This window comes from Rana temporaria, chromosome 1, assembly GCF_905171775.1.
Source record: "Rana temporaria chromosome 1, aRanTem1.1, whole genome shotgun sequence".
In the NCBI taxonomy this organism is placed as follows: Eukaryota; Metazoa; Chordata; class Amphibia; order Anura; family Ranidae; genus Rana; species Rana temporaria.
Window position 1 is genome coordinate 371,487,596 of NC_053489.1, and position 27,702 is coordinate 371,515,297.

At 49.7% G+C, this 27,702-nt stretch overlaps 1 protein-coding gene across 1 annotated transcript in view; it reads right to left on the reverse strand.

Moving 5' to 3' along the window:
- The window catches only part of LOC120928557, a gene marked incomplete at its 3' end in the record, with an annotated part of 97,431 nt that overhangs the window by 52,034 nt on the left and 17,695 nt on the right, over positions 1-27,702 (reverse strand). The window contains exon 5 of the mRNA XM_040339631.1: positions 10,854-11,285. Coding sequence (XP_040195565.1) covers positions 10,854-11,285 — 432 coding nt within the window. The remainder of the gene's footprint in view (positions 1-10,853; positions 11,286-27,702) is intronic.

Sequence of the window (27,702 nt, forward strand, 5' to 3'; positions counted from 1 at the left end):
AGAGGACTCTCCATCAGAAATTCAAGGTGCAGAGGTCAAGGGAGCAGTTGAGGAAGAGGTGGTCAGACCTCAAAAGAAGAGAGCCGGAGCAGCTGGAGAGAATTGGAAGAGTCTTCAGAAGACGTAAGTAATTTTAATGTGTACTCTGATTATTTCTTTTTTTTATTTTGCGGCATGTGCTTTTTCTTTCAGGTTGTGTATATATACAGTTCAAGTTTGTGGGCATAATAATCGGTTGTTCATTCTATTTATGATCATTTTATGTGAGACCAATTTTTTATTTAATGTAGATGTGTTATTGACTAGATTTAAATAATCCAAGTCAATATACAGTAAAAGGAGAGTATGCTTAGCACAGCAGTTGATTACACATATGGACTCAGTAGCACAATGGTTGGCATGGCAGATCCGCCCTATAGGCTCACTATGCAAGCCGCTTAGGGCCCCGCAAAGCTGCGAAGGGCCCCCCAAATAACTAGAGGCCCCGCCTGGTAAGAAGTCATTTTCGCCCCCTCACCACGCTTCTCAACTCGCTGGCTGCATGGGAGAAGAGGCAAGAAGTCAGCACCCCTTGCTTCTCAATTTAATGTAAGATGTCATTTCCGACAGCAGAACACCCCCTCCCCCCCACTTTTCAACTTTCTTTAATGTGACATGTCACTGTCGTCAGCGCCCCCAGCTTCTCATTTTTAATGTGCCATGTCATTTTGCTTCGGGCCCCAGGGAGGTCAGGATCGGCACTGAGTGTTGGTCACAAGAACAACCTAGTTAGGGTATCACACAGAGGTGATCCAGTGTATACTTGTTGTTTTTCCATGTAGGAAACTTGGCCAAAGATAGAGAAATGCAGCAGCTTTGGTAATGGATAAAATCATGTGTTAAGCTTAGAAGGATTGTAAAAACAGACAATTGTACCACACTTTTTAAAAAGAATGATTAATATTCCTCTTTCAGGCCTCTAATCTTTTTTATTCATGTATCCCTTTTTTTACAATCTCATAGGCCGCAATCAAGCTGCAGCAGTGGAGCCGACCAACCCCACACAGAGCCAAGCCCCACCCTCGCCCGATGTGCAGGAAGTGCAAAATGCCACCACATCAGGTCAGTGTCATACAGCACAGCTTCAGGTAATACATGTAGGCCTGCATAATTGTAATACATGTTTTTTTCCAAATTTCAGGAGGTGTTCGAGCTGTTGGGGGCCGATTAGACACCTACAGTGCCCATGTCCTAATTGGGGAGATCATGTCCTACAGGGCAGAAATAGAGGAAACAACCCTTGCGTTAAAGAAGATTATAAAGAAAAACCGAAAGGTGGACCAAAACCTCAAGAATCTCATTGATGTGCTGGGGAGGGTTTAAAAAAATAAAATAAAAAAATATAAAAATTAAAAATAAATATAGATGTAGACAAGTATTTAAAAGCAAAAATATATTTCTTGACAAAAAAAATAAAAAATAAAGAATTTCTATTAAGATATTTTTTGAAAAAATTAAAATGACACATTTTAAGTGTGATACAATAAATATTTTTGGATACTCAACAATGTGTGGCTTCTTATTATATCAATGCCGCCTAAAAGAACAAATCTAGATTTGTGGTGTTTTTATTGACAATGATGAGTATTTAGTACAGGAAAATAAACATGACACTATGATAACGTAGGAGAAAGCTAGAATGAACTCAAATTAGAAAAGAATCAAACAAAGAAAAGTACTAGAACAGGGGCAGAAAAATTGGGCCTTAGGCACTGGTGGCGGTGTCACAGCACTGCAACCCCTCACAGATACTGTAATTGGAGCGCAGCAAAGAGCCACATGCAAAGTATTGCATCAAAAATTGTTATTAGACGCCCCTGTTAAACAGGGGCATAAAAATTGGGCCTTAGGCACAACACAACACTGCAACCCCTCACAGATACTGTAATTGGAGCACAGCAAAGAGCCACATGCAAAGTATTGCATCAAAAATTGTTATTAGACGCCCCTGTTAAACAGGGGCATAAAAATTGGGCCTTAGGCACTGGTGGCGGAGCCCAGAAAAAAAATTACTAGCTATCAGCAAGATCAGTGAGGAGGAAAAGGATATTCAGTCAGCAGCATAAAAGGACAGTCACTCAGCATCAGCATAGGCAGTCTTCAAGGGATCTGTCATTTCCAAAAAATGATTCAGTTACATCAGCATCAGGTGCTTGGTAGCTGGTGTTGATCCAAGCCTGATTCATTTTTATGAAGGTCAGTCGATCGACAGAGTCAGTGGAGAGGCGCACCCTGTGATCGGTCACAAAGCCTCCAGCCTCCACCAGCGCATGCGCCGTCCGTGTACATATCCCAGTGTGCATTGCTTCCAAGTACAGCGCAACGACGTATTGGCTTCGACGTGAACGTAAATTACGTCCAGCCCTATTCGCGAAAGACTTACGCAAATTACGTAAATAATTCAAATTTCGAAACGGGAACGACGTCCATACTTAACACTGGCTGCGCCTCCTAATAGCAGGAGCAACCTTACACATAAAAAGCCTTTACGCAAACGACGTAAAAAACTAACGCCGGGCGCACGTACGTTTGTGAATCTGCGTATCTAGGTAATTTGCATATTCTACGCCGAAAACAACGGAAGCGCCCCTAGCGGCCAACGTAATATTGCACACAATTCTACGCCGCCGCATTCAAGTTACGTCGGCGGAGGAAGCCTATTTTTTTAGCGTATCTGCCTTTGAGAATCGGCGTAACGATACGTGGGCGCGGATTTCAAATTACGGCGGCGTATCTGGAGATACGCCGCCGTAAAAGGTACGTGAATCTACCCCCCTGTAAACCAAACGCTGGCGATGGTTGCTGGAACCGGTCATACCTTGGGGCTGCGGACTAAAAAATTGTCTGAACGCATGGGTCAGACGGCCACCTTCTCCACCGCTCCTTCTGTGACTCACCGAAGCCTCAGCAATACATTGTCCAGGAACAGGATTTGGTAATCCCCCAGGTTCTGGGAACGCGTTGCACAGACCCTTCTGCAAGGCCTCCCGAAGATGTTTCATCTTCTGCTCCCTCTGCGATGGCAAGATAAGCTCCGCAACCTTACTCTTGTAACGTGGATCACGGAGAGTTGCCAGCCAGTAATGATCCCTCTCCTTGATACCACGAACACGAGGATCCTTACGCAGGCTTTGCAGGATCAGGGAGGCCATGCAGCGTAGGTTTGCTGAGGCATTCGGGGCACAGTCCTTTGGGTCACTGAGGATGACAGGATCCGCAGCCACCTCATCTCAGCCACGTAAAAGTCCACGGGTTCCTTGGGACTGTAAGTGATCCCTTGAAGACTGCTGCTGCTGAGTGCTAGGCTCCACCTCCATGCTGCTGATACAATCATCCTCCTCCTCGTCCTCCTCGTCCTCTTCCTGTGTGCTAGGCGGGCATGCAGGACCACTGTCTGGATAAAGGGGGCCTTGAGAGGTAAGGAAGTCCTCCTCTTCCTCCCTCTGTTCTGCCTCAAGGGCCCTGTCCATTATTCCACATAGCGTGTGCTCCAACAGGTGAATAAGAGGGACAGTCTTACTGATGCATGCACTGTCACTGCTCACCATCCTCGTGGCCTCCTCAAATGGTGACAGGACAGTGCATGCATCCCTGATCAAGGCCCACTGGCGTGGGGAAAAAAAACCAAGCTCCCCTGACCCAGTTCTGCTGCCATATTGGCACAGGTACTCATTTATGGCCCTCTGCTGCGTGTGCAGCCGCTACAGCATGGCCAACGTAGAGTTCCATCTGGTGGGCATGTCACAGATTAGGCGGTTCTTGGGTAGGTTGTATTCCCTTTGGAGGTCTGTCAGCCTAGCAGTGGCATTGTATGACCTTCGGAAATGCACACAGACTTTCCTGGCCTGCTTCAGGACATCCTGTAAGCCCGGGTACCAGCCCAAGAACCGCTGCACCACCAAATTCAGAACATGAGCAAAACAGGGCACATGGGTCAGTTTTCCCTGTCGCAGGGCAGAGAGGAGGTTGGTGCCATTGTCGCTAACCACCATTCCTGGCTTAAGCTGGCATGGCGTCAACCACCTCTGAGCCTGCCCCTGCAGAGCTGACAGAACCTCTGCCCCAGTGTGGCTCCTGTCTCCCAAGCACACCAGCTCTAGCACCGCATGGCATCTCTTGGCCTGCATTCCTGCATAGCCCCTCGTACGCCTATGGAGCATGGCTGGTTCAGAGGAAACATCAGCACAGGAAGAGGCCACAGAGGAAGAAGAGGAGGGGGTGGAGGAGAGAGGTGTGTCACAACCAGTAGTAGTGTTTTGGAGGCGTGGTGGCGGAACAACCTCCAACACTACTGTACCTTGCCCTGCGTCCTTCCCAGCTGCCGGCAGAGTCACCCAATGCGCCGTGAAAGAGAGGTAATGTCCCTGTCCATGCCTGCTGGACCATGAGTCAGCGGTAAGATGCACCTTACCACTGACCGCCCTGTCCAGCGAGGCATGGACATTGCCTTCCACATGCCGGTAGAGAGCAGAAAAAGTGGCGTTTGGGTACTTGCCACTGAGGTACCGCACATTCCACAAACTCACGGAAGGGGGCAGAATCTACCAACTGAAAAGGTAGCAGTTGAAGTTCTAGCAATTTCGCTAAGCTAGCATTCAACCGCTGGGCATGTGGATGGCTGGGAGAGTACTTCTTTCGGCGCTGCAGCAGCTGGGGCATGGAAATTTGTCTGCTACCATCAGTAGATTTCCCGCATGTACTACTAGGTTGTGACACACCTATTTCTACACCTTCAGTCCTATCAGTGCAGGCTTCAGAGAGGACTGAGGGTCTAGTGGGGTTGGAGCTCCCAGCTGATGAGGGGCAAGGGGAGGTCCGCTTTGTTCTTTGGTGTGGGTCTTTCAGGTATGCTTGCCAACGAACTGCATGGCAGGTCGACATATGTCTGGTCAAGCATGTGGTGCCCAAGCGGTTGATGTTTTGGCCACGCGAGATACACTTGAGACATATGTTGCAAATAGCAACGGTGCGATCTGATGCACATGTCTCAAAAAAGGCCCACACGAACTTTTGCAGTACCGTTGAGACACAGCAGCGCCCTGCACAGGCGTAGCTCTGCGATGTAATGCAGTTGGTGTGCTGCCCTTAAGCTGGCCCCTAGAGGGCATCCTGCCTCTTTGGAGATGTGCCTGTGCCTCTTCCTCCTCTCCTATCAGGCACCCATGTAGAGTCAGTGACCTCATCATCCCCTCCCTCCTCATCACTGTCGAAAACCTGGCAGTATGCTGCAGCTGGGGGAACATGACTGCCAGATTGCTGTCCCTCTCGGGCACCCGCTCTTTCTGGGCTCACATCAATGCCTTCCTCTATCTGTGTTCCGTCATCGGAGCCTTCAAAACGCTGCGCATCTTCATGTAGCATGTACCCAACACTGTGTTGAAACTGTTCGGGGGACTCCTGAGGAGGACATGGTGGGACTAGGGAAGGATTGTGTGATGCCATTGTGCAGAGGACGCCTTGGCAGCTGCTTTGCCAGACAAACTAAGCTCAGCCTGGGTGAGAGAGAATGAGGAGGATGAGGACGGCTTGGTCATCCACTCTACTAATTTCTCAGCATTATAAGGCTCAACACGGCCAGCTCCCGAAAAGAAGAACGAGAGTGTCAGACGGCCACGTCCTGAAGAGGATGCACCGTGTCCACCACCAGCGTTGCCTCTAGATGCAGAGCCTGCTTGCCCTCGTGACTCTCTGCCTCTCTTTGTTGTCCTTCCAGTCATTTTAATGGCCTGCACAGGACAAAATCAAAAATAAACAGCACACGTGCAGTAAGAGCGACTGCGTTTATGGGCAAAAACACAGCAAACGTGCAGTAAGAGCGACTGCGTTTATGGGCAAAAAAACAGCACACGTGCAGTAAGAGCAACTGCGTTCATGGGCAAAAACACAGCAAACGTGCAGTAAGAGCGACTGCGTTTATGGGCAAAAACACAGAAAACGTGCAGTAAGAGCGATTGCGTTTATGGGCAAAAGAAAGCACACGTGCAGTAAGAGCAACTGCGTTTATGGGCAAAAACACAGCAAACGTGCAGTAAGAGCGACTGCGTTTATGTGCAATTAAATAGCCCAAAGGCAGTAACAGAAACTGTGTTTATGTGCAATTAAATAGCCCACGTGCAGTAACAGCAACTGCGTTTATGTGCAAAAAAAATGGCACACGTGCAGTAACAGCTAATGCGTTTATGGGCAAAAAAACAGCAAACGTGCAGTAAGAGCGACTGTGTTTACGTGCAAAAAAACAGCACACGTGCAGCAAGAGCGACTGCGTTTATGGGCAAAAACACAGCAAACGTGCAGTGAGAGCGACTGCGTTTATGGGCAATTAAATAGCCCATGTGCAGTAAGAGCGACTGTGTTTATGGGCAAAAAAACAGCACACGTGCAGTAAGAGCGACTGCGTTTATGGGCAAAAAAACAGCACACACGTGCAGTAGGAGCGACAGCATTTATGTGCAATAAAATAGCCCACGTGCAGTAAGAGCGACTGCGTTTATGGGCAAAAAAACAGCACACGTGCAGTAAGAGCGACTGCGTTTATGGGCAAAAAACAGCACACGTGCAGTAAGAGCAACTGCGTTTATGTGCAATTAAATAGCCCACGTGCAGTAAGAGCGACTGCGTTTATGGGCAAAAAAACAGCACACGTGCAGTAAGAGCAACTGCGTTTATGGGCAAAAAAACAGCACACGTGCAGTAAGAGCGACTGCGTTTATGTGCAATTAAATAGCCCAAAGGCAGTAACAGAAACTGTGTTTATGTGCAATTAAATAGCCCACGTGCAGTAACAGCAACTGCGTTTATGTGCAAAAAAAATGGCACACGTGCAGTAACAGCTAATGCGTTTATGGGCAAAAAAACAGCAAACGTGCAGTAAGAGCGACTGTGTTTACGTGCAAAAAAACAGCACACGTGCAGCAAGAGCGACTGCGTTTATGGGCAAAAACACAGCAAACGTGCAGTGAGAGCGACTGCGTTTATGGGCAATTAAATAGCCCATGTGCAGTAAGAGCGACTGTGTTTATGGGCAAAAAAACAGCACACGTGCAGTAAGAGCGACTGCGTTTATGGGCAAAAAAACAGCACACACGTGCAGTAGGAGCGACAGCATTTATGTGCAATAAAATAGCCCACGTGCAGTAAGAGCGACTGCGTTTATGGGCAAAAAAACAGCACACGTGCAGTAAGAGCGACTGCGTTTATGGGCAAAAAACAGCACACGTGCAGTAAGAGCAACTGCGTTTATGTGCAATTAAATAGCCCACGTGCAGTAAGAGCGACTGCGTTTATGGGCAAAAAAACAGCACACGTGCAGTAAGAGCAACTGCGTTTATGGGCAAAAAAACAGCACACGTGCAGTAAGAGCGACTGCGTTTATGTGCAATTAAATAGCCCACGTGCAGCAACAGCAACTGCGTTTATGTGCAATTAAATAGCCCACGTGCAGTAACAGCAACTGCATTTATGTGCAAATAAATAGCACACGTGCAGTAACAGCAACTACGTGTATGTGCAATTAAATAGCACACGTCCACTAACACTGAGTACTATGTTTAGGTGTAAACAATACAGACAATACAACACGTTAGAGCACTGCAGCTAGCACAATCTACTGCCTAACAATAGGAATAGCTGATCTAGCTAATCTATACAGTGTATAAATATATGTACAACTCCTAGGATGTATATATATCCTCTACACACTGTAAATTTAACTAAACTGACTAGCCTGCCTGCTCTATCTATCTATCTGGTAGAAAAGACACTGGGCCGGATTCAGATAGCACTTATGCCGGCGTATCTCGAGATGCGCGGCGTAAGTGTAAATTTGTGCCGTCGTATCAATGCGCCGTACCCAGAAAACTAGATACGCCGTAAAATAGGCTTCCTCCGACCGACGCAACTTTTTTACGCCGGCGTATCGTAGGCGCATATTTACGCTGGGCGCATCTTCCGCTCCCATTGTTTTCGTATTCAAATATGCAAATGAGGGAGATCCGCCGATTCAGAAATGTACGTTTGGCCGGCGCAGGCTACGCACGGTGCGCATAAGTGGAATATCTGGCGTAAAGTTACCCCTCATAAAGCAGGGGTAACTTTTCACCAGACTTGCTCAAGTCAGCTGGAGAGCAGCTACAGCAGCACCATTTCAGACGAGCTGAGCAACCACACTTGCAGGACAACACATCTGTATGCCAACATGCCAGGGGCAGCCGTGGTAATAGCACTACTGCGTCTATGGGCACGTAGGATGGCACGGGAGACGATATACCGAACGCGCATAGACGTCTTTGGCATGGGGGAATTGGAGGTGTATCGCATCTTCATATTCAGTCCTGATGCCATCCTGCAATTAGCCAGAGCCCTGCATGATGACATCACCGCGTACATGCAGTGCAGCCACCTGGTCAAGGTACCAGCAACACTCCATTTCCTTGCCAGTGGATCTTTTCAAAGAACAAGTGGAGTAGTGGCTGGGATGTCACAATCCATCATGAGTAGATGCGTGCACCAGGTTGTCCCCGCAATCCTCAAACGCATGTCCCACCACTTCATCAGACCCACCCAGGAGCATCTGCGGCAGAAGGCAATGGCGGATTTCTTCCGAATTGCAGGATTCCCACGCACTGTGGGGGCCATTGATTGCACACATGTGGCACTACAGCCCCCCCGTGACACAGAGCACATATACTGCAATCGTAAGCATTGGCATTCCATCAAGGTACAGGTGATAGCTGATGCCCAATGCCTTATATGGCACGTCCGTGCCAAACACCCAGGGTCCAACCATGACAGCTACATATACCGTCAAAGCACCATCCCAACAGAATTTGAACAGAATGTGTACGGGGACAGCTGGCTGGTTGGTGAGTGACATGGGTGTCAGGCATGACTGTCCGCCCCCATGATGCAGACATCACGAGGGGCACATGCACGACTAACATCCTCCTGTCTTTTCCCTTCCAGGTGACTCTGCATATGCACTTGGACCCCATCTCATGACTCCATTCCGGAATCCCCAAACCCCAGGAGAGAGAAGATACAATGATGCACACACATGTACCCGTGCAGTGGTGGAACGCACCTTTGGCCTCCTGAAGTCCCGTTTCCGATGCCTGGATAAGTCCGGGGGGACCCTGTTGTATTCCCCAAACTTTGTGTGCCAGATCATCGGTGCATGTTGCATTCTACACAACTACGCCATGAGAAAGGGCCTGGAGATTGACCTACGTGATGACCTGAACCCCCAACCACACAGTCCCCCCCTGCCCGAGGGTACCCCTTCTGCTGAGGGAAGAGCAGTCAGGAGATGCCCCGTGGTAGGCTTCTTTGCACGTTAAACACACACATTCATCATGGCACAAGGAGAATGCATGCATGCACACCACTGTGGTCCCTAGCACACACACCCCACATCCTCATCAAATTGGATTAGCCCAAGTCCACCATTCAGGACTTGGGAGCAGCAACGCCACGCCAAGGCTCCAAGTATGTCGCTGTACATTCATACACCATTCACACGGCCGTGGGGATAAAATCTCCCCAACGAGCCAGGGTGACACCCCTTACTGACAGGAGTGTCACCCCGCACATTCACACACCAGTCACACTGTAGCCTGCACTACTGACCGTGTGCAGGGGTTATAACTAAAAAAAACTCATAACCTGAGTGCAAATAAGAACAAAACTCATCACCTGAGTATACAAAATAAAATAAAAAACTCAACATTTGAGCCGAACAGAAAAACAACAAAAAAAATCATCTGCCCTGGCGTGGGCTGCGCCTAGTGCCTAGGCTCTTGGTCCGCAGTCGCCTGGGGGGAGCCTCATGTGGGGGGGGTTATCTGGTGGAGGGACATCCCCCGGTCTGTCCCTGGCTGCCCTCCAATGCCAGGGCAATGCGGTGGAGGTAGGTGTTTGTCACCGCCTGCATCCGCAGCTGGCGGGTGGTGTTATTGCGCTGGTGGCGCCGTGCCTGCCTCCCCTTCTCATGTACAGCAGCTGCCAGGCTCCTCCCCTCCACCTGCATGGCAGCCGTATTGGCCTGGACTGCCTCTGCCAGGCTCCGCACCTCCGTCACTAGGCCTGATGTGGTGGCCTGAAGATCCCCCATACATGTCAGAATGCCAGTGCAATTGGCACTCACGTCCTGCAGGCTAGAATTGAATTCTACATTATGTCCCTCCTGCTGGGTGAGGGCCTGCTGCACAGAGAGTGCACAGGCAGCCTGAGTCTGAGCCGAGGAGGCCAGGCTCTCTGCCACCTTGTGCAGGTCCCCCACTAATGCTGACATGTGGTGGGTTTGGCGGGCCTGGTCCCTCGCCAAATTCTCCTCCAATTCCTCAGGGACACCCCTGGTTTTCCGGGTCGCCTTCCTTGGGGCAGAGGAGGCTTGGGGCAGGCTGGATCGTGTGGCCCTTGAGGGGCTATCCCTGATGGGGAGGGTGGCCCTTGAGGGGCTATCCCTGATGGGGGAGGTGGCCCTTGAGAGGCTATCCCTGATGGGGGAGGTGGCCCTTGAGGGGCTATCCCTGATGGGGGAGGAGGTTGGGGAGGGAACAGGTCTGGGGGTCTCCTCCACTATATAAAACCTGTCCTCCAGAGTGACCTGCTCCTCTTCCACTTCCTCAACAGGTGAGGAGGGGTCACTCTCGGCCAGGCATGGGGTCGGTCGCCCAGCAGCCGACGACGGTCCAGCTACCTCCTGGACATCTGAGGATGACACAAAACATTCACATGTTGGTGGACCCACACACTTGTCACATGTTCCCTTGCCCCCCCACACGATACACACTAGAGAGAAGATAAAACACACTTACCTGTCTTCAAGGGCTGTTCGACAGTATCAAAGCCATCCAGGCCCTCCACCAGATCCCTATCCAGGCACCTGGCAATGATGATCTCATCGGCAGTGAGGGTCAGGTTGGTGGCTGGTCCTCCTCCTGTGCCACTGGCATGTCTACGCATCTTTCCCAGCTTCTCCTTGACAAGACGCCACAGATCATTACATTTTTTACTGATATCCCTGGTGCTCTGAGCCGTAACGCCAAGGGCATTCACCTGGGTTGTTATTTCCAGGACAATACGATCCCTCTCCACCTTGCTGGTAGTGCCAGCCTGTGCCCCATAGAGGCAAGCGCCATATTTATCCAGGCCCTCTATAATTACAGCCTTCTCAGCAGGGGAGAAATTCAGCTTCCTCTTTCTCTTAGCACCTGGTGCAGACATGCCTCCAACAAAATGCAAAAGTCCTAGCAGTAATAAAAAATGCTTGGGTACTTTTGCACTTGACGGGTGCATTTCTGGGCGTATTTATGCACTGGGCGTAGGCAGTGGGCCGGCGTATCTTAGGGGTTACGCCGAGCGCAGTTGTGCGCATGCGCAGATGGGGTCAGACAATCCATCGTCGTCACAGCGCATGCACCGTTTAAAATACGCCCAACGTATCTCTCTGCGACATGGTCGGACCATCATTTGCATGGGGTGACGCCCACTTACACTGCCTTACACCGCCTTATGCCGTCGAAAATTAGTTACGCTGGCGCATCTTGGTGAGTAATATCTTTCTGAATACAGTCCATGCCTCTCTGCGCTGGGCAGGCGTAGTGTAAATAAAATACACTACGCCCCCATATGCTCCAATGTATCTGAATCCGGCCCACTGTGTCTCTCTCTATCTCTCTCTCTAACTGACTGACTGACTTCTCTTTAACAAAGCCGGAACTCACACTACACGTGGCCGCCTTGCAGGCGGCCTTATATAGTGTGGGGCGTGTACTAAACCCCCTGAGCCATAATTGGCCAAAGCCACCCTGGCTTTGGCCAATTATGGTTCTTCGTTTTTTGCGTGCTGTGATTAGCCAAGCATGCAGGGTCATGGTGCATGCTTGACCAATCATCAGCGCGCAATGCCGCAGTGAATTATGGGCCATTGCGCGTCACTCGAATTTGGCGTGAAAGACCCGTTTTGTTCGAAATTCGTCTAACGTACGAACAGACAATGTTCGGGTCGAACATACGTTCGAGTCGAACACCAAGCTCATTCCTACTCTGTAGTTTGCACCTAAAGCTACTTGGTGTGTACTGCCTGTGTGCTCTGTAGTTTGCACCTAAAGCTACTTGGTGTGTACTGGCTAGGAATGAGCTTCGTGTTCGACTCGAACGTATGTTCGACTCGAACATCGTATGTTTGATCGTTCGTCGAAATACAACAAAACGGGTCGTTCGTGCCAAATTCGAGTGACGCGCCACGGCCCATAATTCACTACGGCATTGCTTGCTTATGATTGGCCAAGCATGCTCTATGACCCGCATGCTTGGTCAATCACAGCGCCGTCAGTACAGAGAGCCGTAATTGGTCAAAGCCAGGGTGGCTTTGGCCAATTATGGCGCAGGGCTTTAGTACACGCCCCACACTATAAAAGGCCGTCTGCAGGGCGGCCTCGTGTAGTGTGTTCCGGCGCTGGTTACAGATCAGTCAGAGAGAGAGAGATAGATTGTTTTTTTTCTAGCTAGATAGAGCAGGCAGGCTAGTCAGTTAAATTTACAGTGTGTAGAGGATATATATATACATCCCAGGTGTTGTACATAAATTTATACACGGTATAGTTTAGTTAGATCAATTGGTGTATACTGCAAGTGTGCCTATTAGTTTGCACCTAAACCTACTTGGTGTATACTGCATGTTATGTCCCCTTGCCGCTCTGTGTCTCTCCAGTGTTGCTGGCAATGCTGCCAGTATCTGCTCAACAAGTTACACACACAGGCCGATATACTTCTTAACCAGAGCAAGGTTTATTACTCAGAAACATTATGGCATTCTTACATGGAGGAGTCTTGATCCAAACAGCTTCTGTTCTTAACAGATGTAATCCCTCTCCAGCCTCGTGTGTCTGCTTCCAGTTCCCCACACACACACACCGTCCCGACTTCCTGGTACAGCTCCTCCCCCCCCCCCATCATGCATCAGGAGAAAAGGGGGCAAGGGTTACAGTGATCTATCACAAACATCACACCTCCTTTCTTTCCCCAAAAAAAACATAACAAGAGAACAAAATGTTGAACACATAACATAACGAGGCAAGCAAAATCAGTTCAGCAAGTAGTATCTGCAACTCAGTTCTGTGATTCCCGCAGCACTTTATGAGCCCTTTGTCTCTGTGTCCTGATTTCCAATGTGTCCCGTAAAATTTCAGCGCTTTGCCAACGAGGCGTTTGACGTCTTTGACGGGTAGACTTACGAAGTGGCACAGCACCGGGAGGAATAGAGTCGGTCAAAGGTTCTGAAGATGTCAGTGGGTGTCCCACAGACAAATCAGTCTCTGTAACTCCAGGCACATGACTGGGCTCCTCAGGAATATGGTCACCAACCGTTTCAGGGTTTGGTTGTAAATAGGGATGAGCCGATCACCCCCGTGTTCAGTTCGCACCAGAACCTTCGAACGGACCTAACGTTCGTGCGAACGTAACGAACCCCATTGACGTCTATGGGACTCGAATGTTCAAATTCAAAAGTGCTCATTTTAAAGCCCAATATACAAGTTATTGTCGGAAAATGGGTTTGGGGACCCGGGTCTTGCCCCAGGGAACATGTATCAATGGCAAAAAAAAGTTTTAAAAACTGAAATTTTTTGTGGAGCAGCGATTTTAATGATGCTTAAAGTGATAAAAAATTCCTTTAAATATCGTACCTGCTGGGTGTCTATAGTAGTGGCACATGTTTAGAACTGTCCCTGCACAAAATAAGATTACTATAATAAAAAAGTAATTTAAGACTGCTTGCGGCTTTAATGTAATGTTTGGTCCCTGCAATATGGATGAAAATCACTGAGAAAAATAGCATGGGTTTCCCCGCCCGCCTCCCCCCAGGTCATTAAAAAGCCTCATTGGCCCTATATACTTTGAACAGAAGTATACAGGCAGGGCAAACAAGACAGGGACTGTAGGTTTATTGTTAAGTAGAATCTATTTGTAATTTTTAACTGGTACTTCTTTAAAGTGTAGCTTCAACCATAAAATCTTTTTTTAAGCTTTTCTGAAAACATAGAGATGGGTTATCATATCACCCCTGTAACATTGGTTTTGCTGTCTGTGTGTATCTGTTCAGAAGATTGCACCTCACTTTCTGTCCCAATGATAAATGATTTTTTTTTTTTGTGAAACGAGGATTGTGATAAAGCATCAGTGGACAGGAGACACCTCTTACAGAAGAGAATTTCCCTTCCTAGGGGTAGATTTCCTCTCACTTCCTGTTGGCTCCTTCCGTTTGCAATTAGGAGTCGTTTGTAATTTGGATGTTTGAAAGTAGGGGCCTGCCGTATATACTCTTCAGAAATTTGGGACCTAGGTGTTGCCACAACACTGTAAGCCCTCACAGTTAGTCTTGGTGGGCGCTGGAACGCCCTGCTGTGAAATATTAGATCAAGAATTGTAATTACACGCCCCTGTTGAACAGGGGCAGAAAAATTGGGCCTTAGGCACTGGTGGCGTTGCAAAAAACACTGCAACCCCTCACAGATACTGTAATTGGAGCGCAGCAAAGCGCCTCATGCAAAGTATTGCATCAAATTTTTTTATTACATGCCCCTGTTAAAAATTGGGCCTTAGGCACAAGACTGCAACCCCTCAGGCCGTGTACACACCAGAAAACATGTACGATGAAACCGGTCCGTCGGACCGTTTTCACCGTACATGTCTGCCCGGGGCTTTCTGTACGATGGCTGTACTAACCATCATACAGAAAGCCGCACGTAAACAATACGCGGGGCGTGTCCGCGGTGTCGCCGCGTCGATGACGCAGCGACGTGGGCGGGCCTGCCAGTTTAATGCTTCCACGCATGCGTCAAAGTCATTCGACGCATGCGAGGGATGGCGGGCGCTCGGACATGTACGGTAGGTCTGTACAGACGACCGAACATGTCCGAGCGGGCAGGATTCCAGCGGACTGTTTTAAAACAAGTCCAGGAATATTTGTCCGCTGGGAAAAGGCCCGGCGGGCAAATGTTTGCTGGAATCCTGCACGCTCGGGCCTACACACGACCGAACATGTCTGCTGAAACTGGCCCGCAGACCAGTTTCAGCAGACATGTTTGGTCGTCTGTACGGGGCCTCACAGATACTGTAATTGGAGCGCAAGAAAAGAGCCACATGCAAAGAATTGCATCAAAAAATTGTATTATACGCCCCTGTTAAACAGGGGCAGAAAAACTGGGCCTTAGGCACTGGTGGCGGTGCCACAACACTGCAACCCCTCACAGATAATGTAATTGGAGTGCAGCAAAGAGCCACATGCAAAGTATTGCATCCAAAATTGTTAATATACGCCCCTGTTAAACAGGGGCAGAAAAATTGGGCCTTAGGCACTGGTGGCGGTGCCCAGAACCAACAATGTTCTTACTAGCTATCAGCAAGATCATTGAGGAGGAAAAGGATATTCAGTCAGCAGCATAACAGGACAGTCACCCAGCATCAGCATAGGCAGTCTCCAAGGGATCTGACATTTCCAAAAAATTATTCAGTTACATCAGCATCAGGTGCTTGGTAGCTGGTGTTGATCCAAGCCTGATTCATTTTTATGAAGGTCAGTCGATTGACGGAGTCAGTGGAGAGGCGTACCCTGTGATCGGTCACAAAGCCTCCAGCAGCACTGAATGTACGTTCTGAAAGAACGCTGGATGCAGGACAAGAAAGTAGCTCAATTGCGTACTGTGCAAGCTCTGGCCAGTGATCCATCCTCAAGACCCAGTAAGCCAGAGGATTTTCGGTGGGGAAGGTGTCCAAGTCTGATCTTGCCCCTAGGTACTCCCGCACCATGTAAAACAGACGCTGGCGATGGTTGCTGGAACCGGTCATACCTTGGGGCTGCGGACTAAAAAATTGTCTAAACGCATCGGTCAGACGGCCACCTTCTCCACCACTCCTTCTTTGACTCACCGAAGCCTCAGCAACACATTGTCCAGGACCAGGATTTGGTAATCCCCCGGTTCTGGGAACGCGTTGCACAGACCTTTCTGCAAGGCCTCCCGAAGATGTTTCATCTTCTGCTCCCTCTGCGACGGCAAGATAAGCTCTGCAACCTTACTCTTGTAATGTGGATCAAGGAGAGTTGACAGCCAGTAATGATCCCTCTCCTTGATACCACGAATATGAGGATCCTTACGCAGGCTTTGCAGGATCAGGGAGGCCATGCAGCGTAGGTTTGCTGAGGCATTCGGGGCACAGTCCTCTGGGTCACTGAGGACGACAGGATCCGCAGCCACCTCATACCAGCCACGTAAAAGTCCATGGGTTCCTTGGAAATGTAAATGATCCCTTGAAGACTGCTGCTGCTGAGTGATAGGCTCCACCTCCATGCTGATGATACAATCCTTCTCCTCCTCCTCGTCGTTCCCTTCCTGTGTGCTAGGCGGGCAAGCAGGACCACTGTCTGGATAAAGGGGGCGTTGAGAGGTAAGGAAGTCCTCCTCTTCCTCCCTCTGTTCTGCCTCAAGGGCCCTGTCCATTATTCCACGTAGCATGTGCTCCAACATGTGAATAAGAGGTACAGTCTCACTGATGCATGCACTGTCACTGCTCACCATCCTTGTGGCCTCCTCAAATGGTGACAGGACAATGCATGCATCCATGATCAAGGCCCACTGGCGTGGGAAAAAAAACAAGCTCCCCTGACCCAGTTCTGCTGCCATATTGGCACAGGTACTCATTGATGGCCCTCTGCTGCGTGTGCAGCCGCTGCAGCATGGCCAATGTAGTGTTCCATCTGGTGGGCATGTCACAGATTAGGCGGTTCTTGGGCAGGTTGTATTCCCTTTGGAGGTCTGTCAGCCGAGCAGTGGCATTATATTACCTTCGGAAATGCACACAGACTTTCCTGGCCTGCTTCAGGACATCCTGTAAGCCCGGGTACCTGCCCAAGAACCGCTGCACCACCAAATTCAGAACATGAGTAAAACAGGGCACATGGGTCAGTTGTCCCTGTCGCAGGGCAAAGAGGAGGTAGGTGCCATTGTCGCTAACCACCATTCCTGGCTTAACTTAAGCTGGCGTGGCGTCAACCACCTCGGAGCCTGCCCCTGCAGAGCTGACAGAACCTCTGCCCAAGAGTGGCTCCTGTCTCCCAAGCACACCAGCTCTAGCACCGCATGGCTTCTCTTTGCCTGCATTCCTGCGTAGCCCCTCGTATGCCTACGGAGCACGGCTGGTTCCGAGGACACATCAGCACAGGAAGAGGCCACAGAGGAAGAAAAAGAGGAGGGGGTGGAGGAGAGAGGTGTGTCACAACCGGTAGGAGTGTTTTGGAGGCGTGGTGGCGGAACAACCTCCAACACTACTGTACCTTACCCTGCGTCCTTCCCAGCTGCCAGCAGAGTCACCCTAAGCGCCGTGAAAGAGAGGTATCGTCCCTGTCCATGCCTGCTGGACCATGAGTCAGCGGTGATATGCACCTTACCACTGACCGCCCTGTCCAGCGAGGCATGGACATTGCCTTCCACATGGCGGTAGAGAGCCGGAATCGCCTTCCGTGAGAAAAAGTGGCGTTTGGGAACTTGCCACTGAGGTACCGCACATTCCACAAACTCACGGAAGGGGGCAGAATCTACCAACTGAAAAGGCAGCAGTTGAAGTGCTAGCAATTTCGCTAAGCTAGCATTTAACCACTGGGCATGTGGATGGCTGGGAGAGTACTTCATTCGACGCTGCAGCAGCTGGGGCAGGGAAATTTGGCTGGTACAATCTGACATCGGTGTACCGATAGTAGATTGCCCGCATGTACTACTAGGTTGTGATGCACCTAATTCTACACCTTCAGTCATATCAGTGCAGGCTTCAAAGAGGACTGAGGGTATAGTGGGGTTGAGGATCCCAGCTGATGAGGGGCAAAGGGAGGTCCGCTTTGTTCTTTGGTGTGGGTCTTTCAGGTATGCTTGCCAACGAACTGCATGGCAGGTCGACATATGTCTGGTCAAGCATTTGGTGCCCAAGCGGGTGATGTTTTGGCCATGCGAGATACGCTTGAGACATATGTTGCAAATAGCGACGGTGCGATCTGATGCACATGTCTCAAAAAAAGGCCCACACCAAAGAACTTTTGCAGTAACGTTGAGACACAGCAGCGCCCTGCACAGGCGTAGCTCTGTGATGTAATGCAGTTGGTGTGCTGCCCTTAAGCTGTCCCCTGGAGGGCATCCTGCCTCTTTGGAGATGTGCCTGTGCCTCTTCCTCCTCTTCCTCCTCCACCCTCCTATCAGGCACCCACGTAGAGTCAGTGACCTCATCATCCCCTCCCTCCTCATCACTGTCGAAAACCTGGCAGTATGCTGCAGCTGGGGGAACATGACTGCCAGATTGCTGTCCCTCTCGGGCACCCCCTCTCTCTGGGCTCACATTACTGCCTTCCTCTATCTGTGTTCCATCATTGGAGCCTTCAAAACGCTGCCCATCTTCATGCAGCATGTACCCAAAACTGTGTTGAAACAGTTCGGGGGACTCCTCAGGAGGACATGGTGGGACTAGGGAAGGAGTAAGTGATGCCATTGAGCAGAGGGAAGAGGACGCCTTGGCAGCTAATTTGCCAGACAAAGTACCCTGAGCCTGGGTGAGAGAGGATGAGGACGAGGATGAGGATGGCTTGGTCATCCACTCTACCAATTTGTCTGCATGTTGAGGCTCAACCCGGCCAGCTCCCGAAAAAAAAGGACGAGCGTGTGCAACGGCCACGTGCTGAAAAGGATGCACGTGTCCACCACCAGCACTGTTGCCTCTAGATGCAGAGCCTGCTTGCCCTCGTGACTCTCTGCCTCTCTTTGTTGTCCTTCCAGACATTATAATGGCCTGAAGAGGACAAAATCAGTACACACACCTCGTAGCTTTAGGTGCAAACTGCAGAGGACACGTACAGTACACACCAAGTAGCTTTATGTGCAAACTAATAAGCACACTTGCAGTATACACCAAGTAGGTTTAGGTGCAAACTACAGAGCACACTTGCAGTATACACTAAGTAGGTTTAAGTGCAAACTATACAGCACAAGTGCAGTAAACTCCAAGTAGGTTTAAGTGCAAACTATACAGCACAAGTGCAGTAAACACCAAGGGGCAGATTCACGTACATCGGCGCATATTTGCGTCGGGCGTAGCGTATCTAAGATACACTACGCCGCCGTAACTTACTTTTTTTTGGAATCCTCAAAGAATTTGTGTCGTAAGTTATGGCGGCGTAGTGTATCTTTGGCAGCGTAAGGGTGCGTAAGGGTATGGGGGCGTGTTTTATGTAAATACGTCGTGACCCGACGTAAACAACGTTTTTTTTAACGCGCGCATGCTCGAAATTAAACCGGAACAAGCCAATGTTTAAGACGGTGACGTCATTCTACGCAAATCCCTATTCGCGAACGACTTACGCAAACGACGTAAAAAATTCAAAAGGCGACGCGGGAATACTTAACATTGAGTACACCTCATAATAGCAGGGGTAACTATACGCCGGAAAAAGCCGAACGCAAACGACGTAAAAAAATGCGCCGGCCGGACGTACGTTCGTGGATCGCCGTAACTAGCTAATTTGCATACTCGACGCGGAATTCGGCGGAAACGCCACCTAGCGGCCGCCGATAAAATGCACCTAAGATCCGACGGCGTACTAAGACGTACGCCTGTCGGATCGATCCCAGATGCAGTCGTATCTTGTTTTGTGGATACAAAACAAAGATACGAAGCGGGAACTTTAAAATTACGCGGCGTTTCAATAGATACGCCGGCGTAATTCTTTTGTGGATCTGCCCCCAAGTAAGTTTAGGTGCAAACTATACAGCACAAGTGCAGTAAACACCAAGGCCCAGATTCTCAAAGGAGATTAGGGATGAGCTTCGCGTTCGATACGAACGTATGTTCGACTCGAATATCGGTTGTTCGATCGTTCGTCGAAACTCGAACAAAACGTGCCGTTCGCGCCAAATTCGAGTGACGCAAAACGTCCCATAATTCACTGCGGCGTTGAGCGCTGATGATTGGCCAAGCATGCTGTATGTCCCGCATGCTTGGCCAATCACAGCGCGCAAAAAACGAAGAGCCAGGGTGGCTTTGGCCAATTATGGCTCAGGGGGATTAGTACACGCCCCACACTATAAAAGGCAGCCTGCACGGCGGCCTCGTGCAGTGTGTTCCGGCTTTTGTTAGAGAAGTCAGTCAGACAGTTAGAGAGAGAGAGATAGATAGAGACACAGGGGGTAATCCACAAAAGGGATACGCCGGCGTATCTACTGATACGCCGTCGTATCCCTGTTTCTATCTATGGAACTGATCCACAGAATCAGTTTCACATAGATAGGCAGAAGATCCGACATGTGTAAGGGACTTACACTGTCGGATCTTAGGATGCAGTACCGCAGCCGCCGCTGGGGGCATTTCTTGTCGAAATGCCGCTTCGGGTATGCAAATTAGCACTTATGGAGATCCACGAAGCTTTTAAGCTTCGTTTTTTCTCCGTAAGTATTAGTTTGCCGTCGCAATATTAGGGCTGCTTTTACAAGGCCTAAACTGTTTACACCTTGTAAAAGTAGACCCTTCTATCTATCCCGCGTCGCTGTAATTTTTTTTTTACGTCGGGAGCATGCGCAGTACGTCCGACGCGGGAGCGCACCTAATTTAAATGGGACTCGCCCCATTAAATTAGGAACGCCTTGCGCCGGACGGATTAAAGTTACACCGCTCAAAATTTCTAGGTAAGTGCTTTGTGGATCGGGCACTTAGGTAGAGATTTTGCGGCGGTGTAACTTAAATGGGAAAAAATACGTTGCGCCGGGTTTTTGTGGATTACCCCCACAGTGTCTTTTCTACTAGATAGATAGATAGATAGATAGATAGATAGATAGATAGAGCAGGAAGGCTAGTCAGTATAGTTAAATCTACAGTTTGTAGAGAATATATTCACATCCCTAGGAGTTGTCAATATATTTATAGGGCCAGATTCACAGAAGAGATACGATGGAGTATCTCAGATACACCATCGTATCTCTGATTTTTACTGGTCCTATCTATGCACCTGATTCATAGAACCAGTTACGCATAGATAGGGCCGAGATCCGACAGTGTCACACTGTGTTACACTGTCGGATCTTTTTTTGGATTTAAAAATGGCGCCGGGGGCGTTCCCGCTGATTTACACTGAATAATATGTAAATCAGCGAGATACGCGAAATTCACGAACGTACGCGGACCCGACGCTGTGTTCTTACGTTGTTTCCGTAGCGCGGTACCCGTCGTATACTTACCCTTTCTAAAAGCAGGGGTAAGTATTGTTAAGTATGGCCGTCGTTCCCGCGTCGAATTTGAAATTTCCTACGTCGTTTGCGTACGCCGATTCACGAACACGTGCGTCGCAAGTCCCGCTCACATCGCAACCACTGACGTCCTATTGACGTCAGTGGGAGCAATGCACGCCGGGAAATTCCCCGGACGGCGCATGCGTATTTAAATCGGCGCATGCGTATTTAAATAGTACACTCCCCCAGCCGCGGAATTTGAATTCCGCCGGGGGAGTTAGGATCCGCCGCCGCAAGTTTGGAGGTAAGTGTGTTGTGAATTTGACACTTTCCTCACAAACTTGCGGGAGCGGATCTTAAAACACATAGGTTACACGGATCTAAAGATCCGCTAACCTTTGTGAATCTGGCCCATAAACTGTATAGCTCAGCTAGATCTGCTATTAGTATCTGTCAGGCAGGAGATTGTTCTTCATGCAGCGCTCTAACGTGTTGTATTGCCTGCATTAGGGATTAGCTTAAACATAGTACTCCGTGTTATTCAACGTGTGCTAGTTAATTGCACATACACGCATTACCTGTTACTGCACGTGTGCAATTTATTTGCACAGAAACCCAGTCGCTGTTAATGCAATTGAATTGCACAGAAACGCAGTCGCTCTTACTGCGTGTGTGCTGTTTAATAGCAACTAAACGCAGTTGGTGTCACTGCGTGTGTGCTGTTACATAGCACCTGAACGCAGTCGCTCTTACTGCGTGTGTGCAGTTTACTAACACCTGAATGCAGTTGGTGTGACTGCGACTATTTTGTTACATAGCACCTGAACGCAGTCGCTCTTACTGCTTGTGTGCAGTTTACTAACACCTGAACGCAGTCGGTGCGACTGCGACTATTTTGTTATATAGCACCTGAACGCAGTCGCTCTTACTGCTTGTGTGCAGTTTACTAACACCTGAATGCAGTCGGTGTGACTGCGACTATTTTGTTACATAGCACCTGAACGCAGTCGCTCTTACTGCGTGTGTGCAGTTTACTAACACCTGAACGCAGTTGGTGTGACTGCATCTGTTTTGTTACATAGCACCTGAACGCATAAATATGGCTGGAAGGACAAAGAGAGGCAGAGAGTCACGAGGGCAACAAGGCTCTGCATCTAGAGGTAACGCTGGTGGTGGATGTGGTGCATCCTCTTCAGCACGTGGCCGTGGCCGCTCGTCCTTCTTTTCGGCCTCAACATGCAGAGAAATTAGTGGAGTGGATGACCAAGCCGTCCTCATCCTCCTCATCCTCTCTCACACAGACTGATCATAGTTTGTCTGGCAAAGCAGCTGCCAAGGCGTACTCTTCCCTGTGCACAATGGCATCACACAATCCTTCCCTAGTCCCACTGTGTCCTCCTGAGGAGTCCCCAGAACTGTTCCAACACAGTGTTGAGTACATGCTGCATGAAGATGCGCAGCGTTTGGAAGAGTCCGATGACGGAACACAGATAGAGGAAGGCATTGATGTGAGCCCAGGGAGAGGGGGTGGCCAAGAGGGACAACAATCTGGGAGTGATGTTCCCCCAGCTGGAGCATACTGCCAGGTTGTCAACAGTGATGATGAGTGTCACGATCGCTATCGTGCCAAACAGACAGCGAGGCGTGGTCACGCCCCAAGTGGCTCTGGGTGGGATTGAACCCAGGACTTCTCCTTCACTGCTCCAGATCTTTGCCTCTGAGCCACTTCTCAAGTTCATATTCTGCTTGCTGTCCATCAAAGCCTGGTTCTGAACTATGTGCTGATTGCCTGTCTTTGAATCTCCCTGCAATCTGCACCTGTTTATCCTGGTCCAGCTGAGGCAGGTTTCCTAATCAACCAGGGTATAAAGCCCTGCCTCACTATGAGGCAGGTGTCAGTTCATTGTACTCTGCTTGTCCTGTCTGTGCCAACGGTTCCTGTGTTCCTGTGATTGGCTTCATCTACAAGACTGACCCCGGCTTCTGACCCTTTGGCTTATGTACCCTGGATTGCTGCTGTCTCCTGCCCTCTGACCCCGGCTTGTACTTTTGGACTTTCCCTGTCTTCTCCATCCCTTGACCCACGGCTTGTGCCCCGGACTTGTCTTTGGTTCCTGTCTGCAAACCCTGAACTTTCCGTCAGTACTTACCTGACTCTCTCTGGAATCCTGGGCCACGGCTATACTATCCTGGGCTAATCTTTATCTAGCCCCCAAGGACAGACTCACAGCCCAGGTAGTGTCTTACCTGTATTACCTTGGGCTGTGTGTACCTGCAAGGGTGAGCTTACAAACCTGCAAAATGGACTCCACACAAGGTAAGCCCTTACAATGAGGAGGGAGGGGATGATGAGGTCACTGACTCTACCTGGGTGCCTGATAGGAGAGAGGAGGAGGAGGACGAGGAACAGGCACATCTCCAAAGAGGCAGGATGCCCTCCAGGGGTCAGCTTAAGGGCAGCACACCAACGGCATTACGTGGCACTGCTGTGTCTCAACGGTACAGCAAAAGTTCTTTGGTGTGGGCCTTGTTTGAAACATGTCCATCAGATCGTACCTTTGCTGTTTGCAACATATGTCTCAAGCGTATCTCACGTGGCCAAAACATCACCCGCTTGGGCACCACATGCTTGTCCAGACATATGTCGAGCTGCCATGCACCTCGTTGGCAAGCATACCAGAAAGACCCACACCAAAGACCAAAGCATACCTCCCCTTGCCCTTCTGTGACCTCCAACCCCACTAGACTCCCAGTCCTCTCTGAAGCCTGCACTGAAGTTGTAGAAATAGGTGTGTCACAACCTAGTAGTGGTAGTACATGCGGGCAATCTACTGATAGTACCAGACAAATTTCCCTGCCCCAGCTGCTGCAGCGCCGAAAAAAATACACTCCCAGCCATCCTCATGCCCAGCGGTTGAATGCTAGCTTAGCAAAATTGCTAGCACTTCAACTGTTACCTTTTCAGTTGGTAGATTCTGCCCCCTTCCGTGAGTTTGTGGAATGTGCAGTACCTCAGTGGCAAGTACCCAAACACCACTTTTTCTCACGGAAGGCGATTCCGGCTCTCTACCGTCATGTGGAAGGCAATGTCCATGCCTCGCTGGACAGGGCGGTCAGTGGTAAGGTGTATCTTACCGCTGACTCATGGTCCAGCAGGCATGGACAGGGACGTTACCTGTCTTTTACGGCCCATTGGGTGACTCTGCTGGCAGCTGGGAAGGACGCAGGGCAAGGTACAGTAGTTTTGGAGGTTGTTCCGCCACCACGCCTCCAAAACACTACTACTGCTTGTGACACACCTCTCTCCTCCACCCCCTCCTCTTCTTCTTCCTCTGTGGCCTCTTCCTGTGGTAATGTTTCCTCAGAACCAGCCGTGCTCCGTAGGCGTACGAGGGGCTACGCAGGAATGCAGGCCAAGAGATGCCATGCGGTGCTAGAGCTGGTGTGCTTGGGAGACATGAGCCACACTGGGGAAGAGGTTCTTTCAGCTCTGCAGGGGCAGGCTCAGAGGTGGTTGACGCCACGCCAGCTGAAGCCTGGAATGGTGGTCAGGGATAATGGCACCAACTTCCTCTCTGCCCTGCGACAGGGAAAACTCACCCATGTGCCCTGTTTTACTCATGTTCTCAATTTGGTGGTGCAGCGGTTCTTGGGCAGGTACCCGGGCTTACAGGATGTCCTGAAGCAGGCCAGGAAAGTCTATGTGCATTTCCGGAGGTCATATAATGCCACTGCTCGACTGACAGACCTCCAGAGGGAATACAACCTGCCCAAGAACCGCCTAATCTGTGACATGTCCACCAGATGGAACTCTACGTTGGCCATGCTGCAGCGGCTGCACACACAGCAGAGGGCCATCAATGAGTACCTGTGCCAATATGGCAGCAGAACTGGCTCATCGGAGCTTGGGTTTTTTCACCACGCCAGTGGGCCTTGATCAGGGATGCATGCACTGTCCTGTCACCATTTGAGGAGGCCACGAGGATGGTGAGAAGTGACAGTGCATGCATCAGTGAGACTGTTCTGCTTATCCACATGTTGGAGCACAGCCTACGTGGAATAATGGACAGGGCCCTTGAGGCAGAACAGAGGGAGGAAGAGGAGGACTTCCTTACCTCTCAAGGCCCCCTTTATCCAGACACTGTTCCTGCTTGCCCACCTGGAACACAGGAAGAGGAGGAGGAGGAGGATGATTGTATCAGCATAATGGAGGTGGAGCCTAGCACACAGCATCAACAGCAGCAGTCTTCAAGGGATCATTTACAGTCCCAAGGAACACGTGGACTTTTACGTGGCTGGGATGAGGTGGCTGCGGATCCTGTCGTCCTCAGTGACCCAGAGGACTCTGCCCCGAATGCCTCTGCAAACCTACGCTGCATGGCCTCCCTGATCCTGCAAAGCCTGCATAAGGATCCTTGTGTATGTGCTATCAAGGAGAGGGATCATTACTGGCTGGCAACTCTCCTTGATCCACGTTACAAGAGTAAGGTAGCGGACCTTATGTTGCCATCGCTGAGGGAGCAGAAGATGAAACTTCTGCGGAAGGCCTTGCAGAAGGGTCTGTGCAATGCGTTCCCAGAACCGGGGAATTACCAAAACCTGGCCCTGGACAACATCTTGCTGAGGCTTCAGTGAGTCAGAGAAGGAGCGGTGGAGAAGGTGGCCGTCTGACCGATGCGTTCAGACAATTTTTTAGTCCGCAGCCCCAAGGTCTGACCGGTTCCAGCAACCATCGCCAGCATCTGGTTTACATGGTCCGGGAATACCTAGCGGCAAGATCCGACTTGGACACCTTCCCCATGGAAAATCCTCTGGCTTACTGGGTCTTGAGGATGGATCACTGGCCAGAGCTTGCACAGTAAGCAATTGAGCTACTGGCTTGCCCTGCATCCAGTGTTCTTTCAGAACGCACATTCAGTGCTGCTGGAGGCTTTGTGACCGATCACAGGGTGCGCCTCGCCACCGACTCTGTTGATCGACTGATCTTCATCAAAATGAATCAGGCTTGGATCAACACCAGCTACCAAGCACCTGATGCTGATGTTACTGAATAAGAATTTTTTGTTGAAATGTCAGATCCCTTTGAGACTGCTGATGCTGAGTGAGGCACCGTACACACGACCGAGTTTCTCGGCAGAATTCAGCCAGAAACTCGGTCGGAGCTGGATTCTGGCGAGAAACTCGGTCGTGTGTACACTTTTCAGCGAGGAAGCCGTCGAGGAACTCGTCGGGCCGAAAAGAGAACATGTTCTCTTTTTCCTCATTGTTCAATGAGGAAAGTCGGCCCGCCGAGCTCCTCAGCGGCTTCCACACTGCACTCGACAAGGAACTCGATGTGTTTGGCACATCGAGTTCCTCGGTCGTGTGTACGGGGCCTCACTGTCCTGTTATGCTGCTGATGGAATATCCTTCTCCTCCTCACTTTTCTTGCTGATAGCTAGTAAGAAATTTTGTTTTTCTGTGCTCCGCCACCAGTGCCTAAGGCCTATTTTTTCTGCCCCTGTTTAACAGGGGCGCCTAATAAAATGTTTTGATGCAATACTTTGCACGTGGCTCCTTGTTGCGCTCCAATTACAGATATTGGGAGGGGTTGCAGTGTTGTGTTGTGCCTATGGACGAATTTTTGTGCCCCTGTATAACAGGGGCGTCTAATAACAAATTTTGATGCAATACTTTGCACGTGGCTTCTTGTTGCACTCCAATTAAAGATATTGGGAGGGGTTGCAGTGTTGTGTTGTGCCTATGGACGAATTTTTGTGCCCCTGTGTAACAGGGGTGCCTGATAACAATTTCTGATGCAATACTTTGCACGTAGCTCCTTGTTGCACTCCAATTAAAGATATTGGGAGGGGTTGCAGTGTTGTGTTGTGCCTAAGGCCTAATTTTTCTCCCCCTGTGTAACAGGGGCGTCTAATAAAATTTTTTGATGCAATACTTTGCACGTGGCTCCTTGTTGCGCTCCAATCACAGATATTGGGAGGGGTTGCAGTGTTGTGCCTACGGACACATTTTTGTGCCCCTGTGTAACAGGGGCATCTAATAACAATTTTTGATGCAATACTTTGCACATAGCTCCTTGTTGCGCTCCAATCACAGATATTGGGAGGGGTTGCAGTGTTGTGTTGTGCCTACGGACACAGGGGCGTCTAATAACATTTTTTGATGCAATACTTTGCACGTGGCTCCTTGTTGCACTCCAATTAAAGATATTGGGAGGGGTTGCAGTGTTGTGTTGTGCCTAAGGCCTAATTTTTCTGCCCCTGTGTAACAGGGGCGTCTAATAACAATTTTTGATGCAATACTTTGCACGTGGCTCCTTGTTGCGCTCCAATCACAGATATTGGGAGGGGTTGCAGTGTTGTGTTGTGCCTACGGACACATTTTTGTGCCCCTGTGTAACAGGGGCATC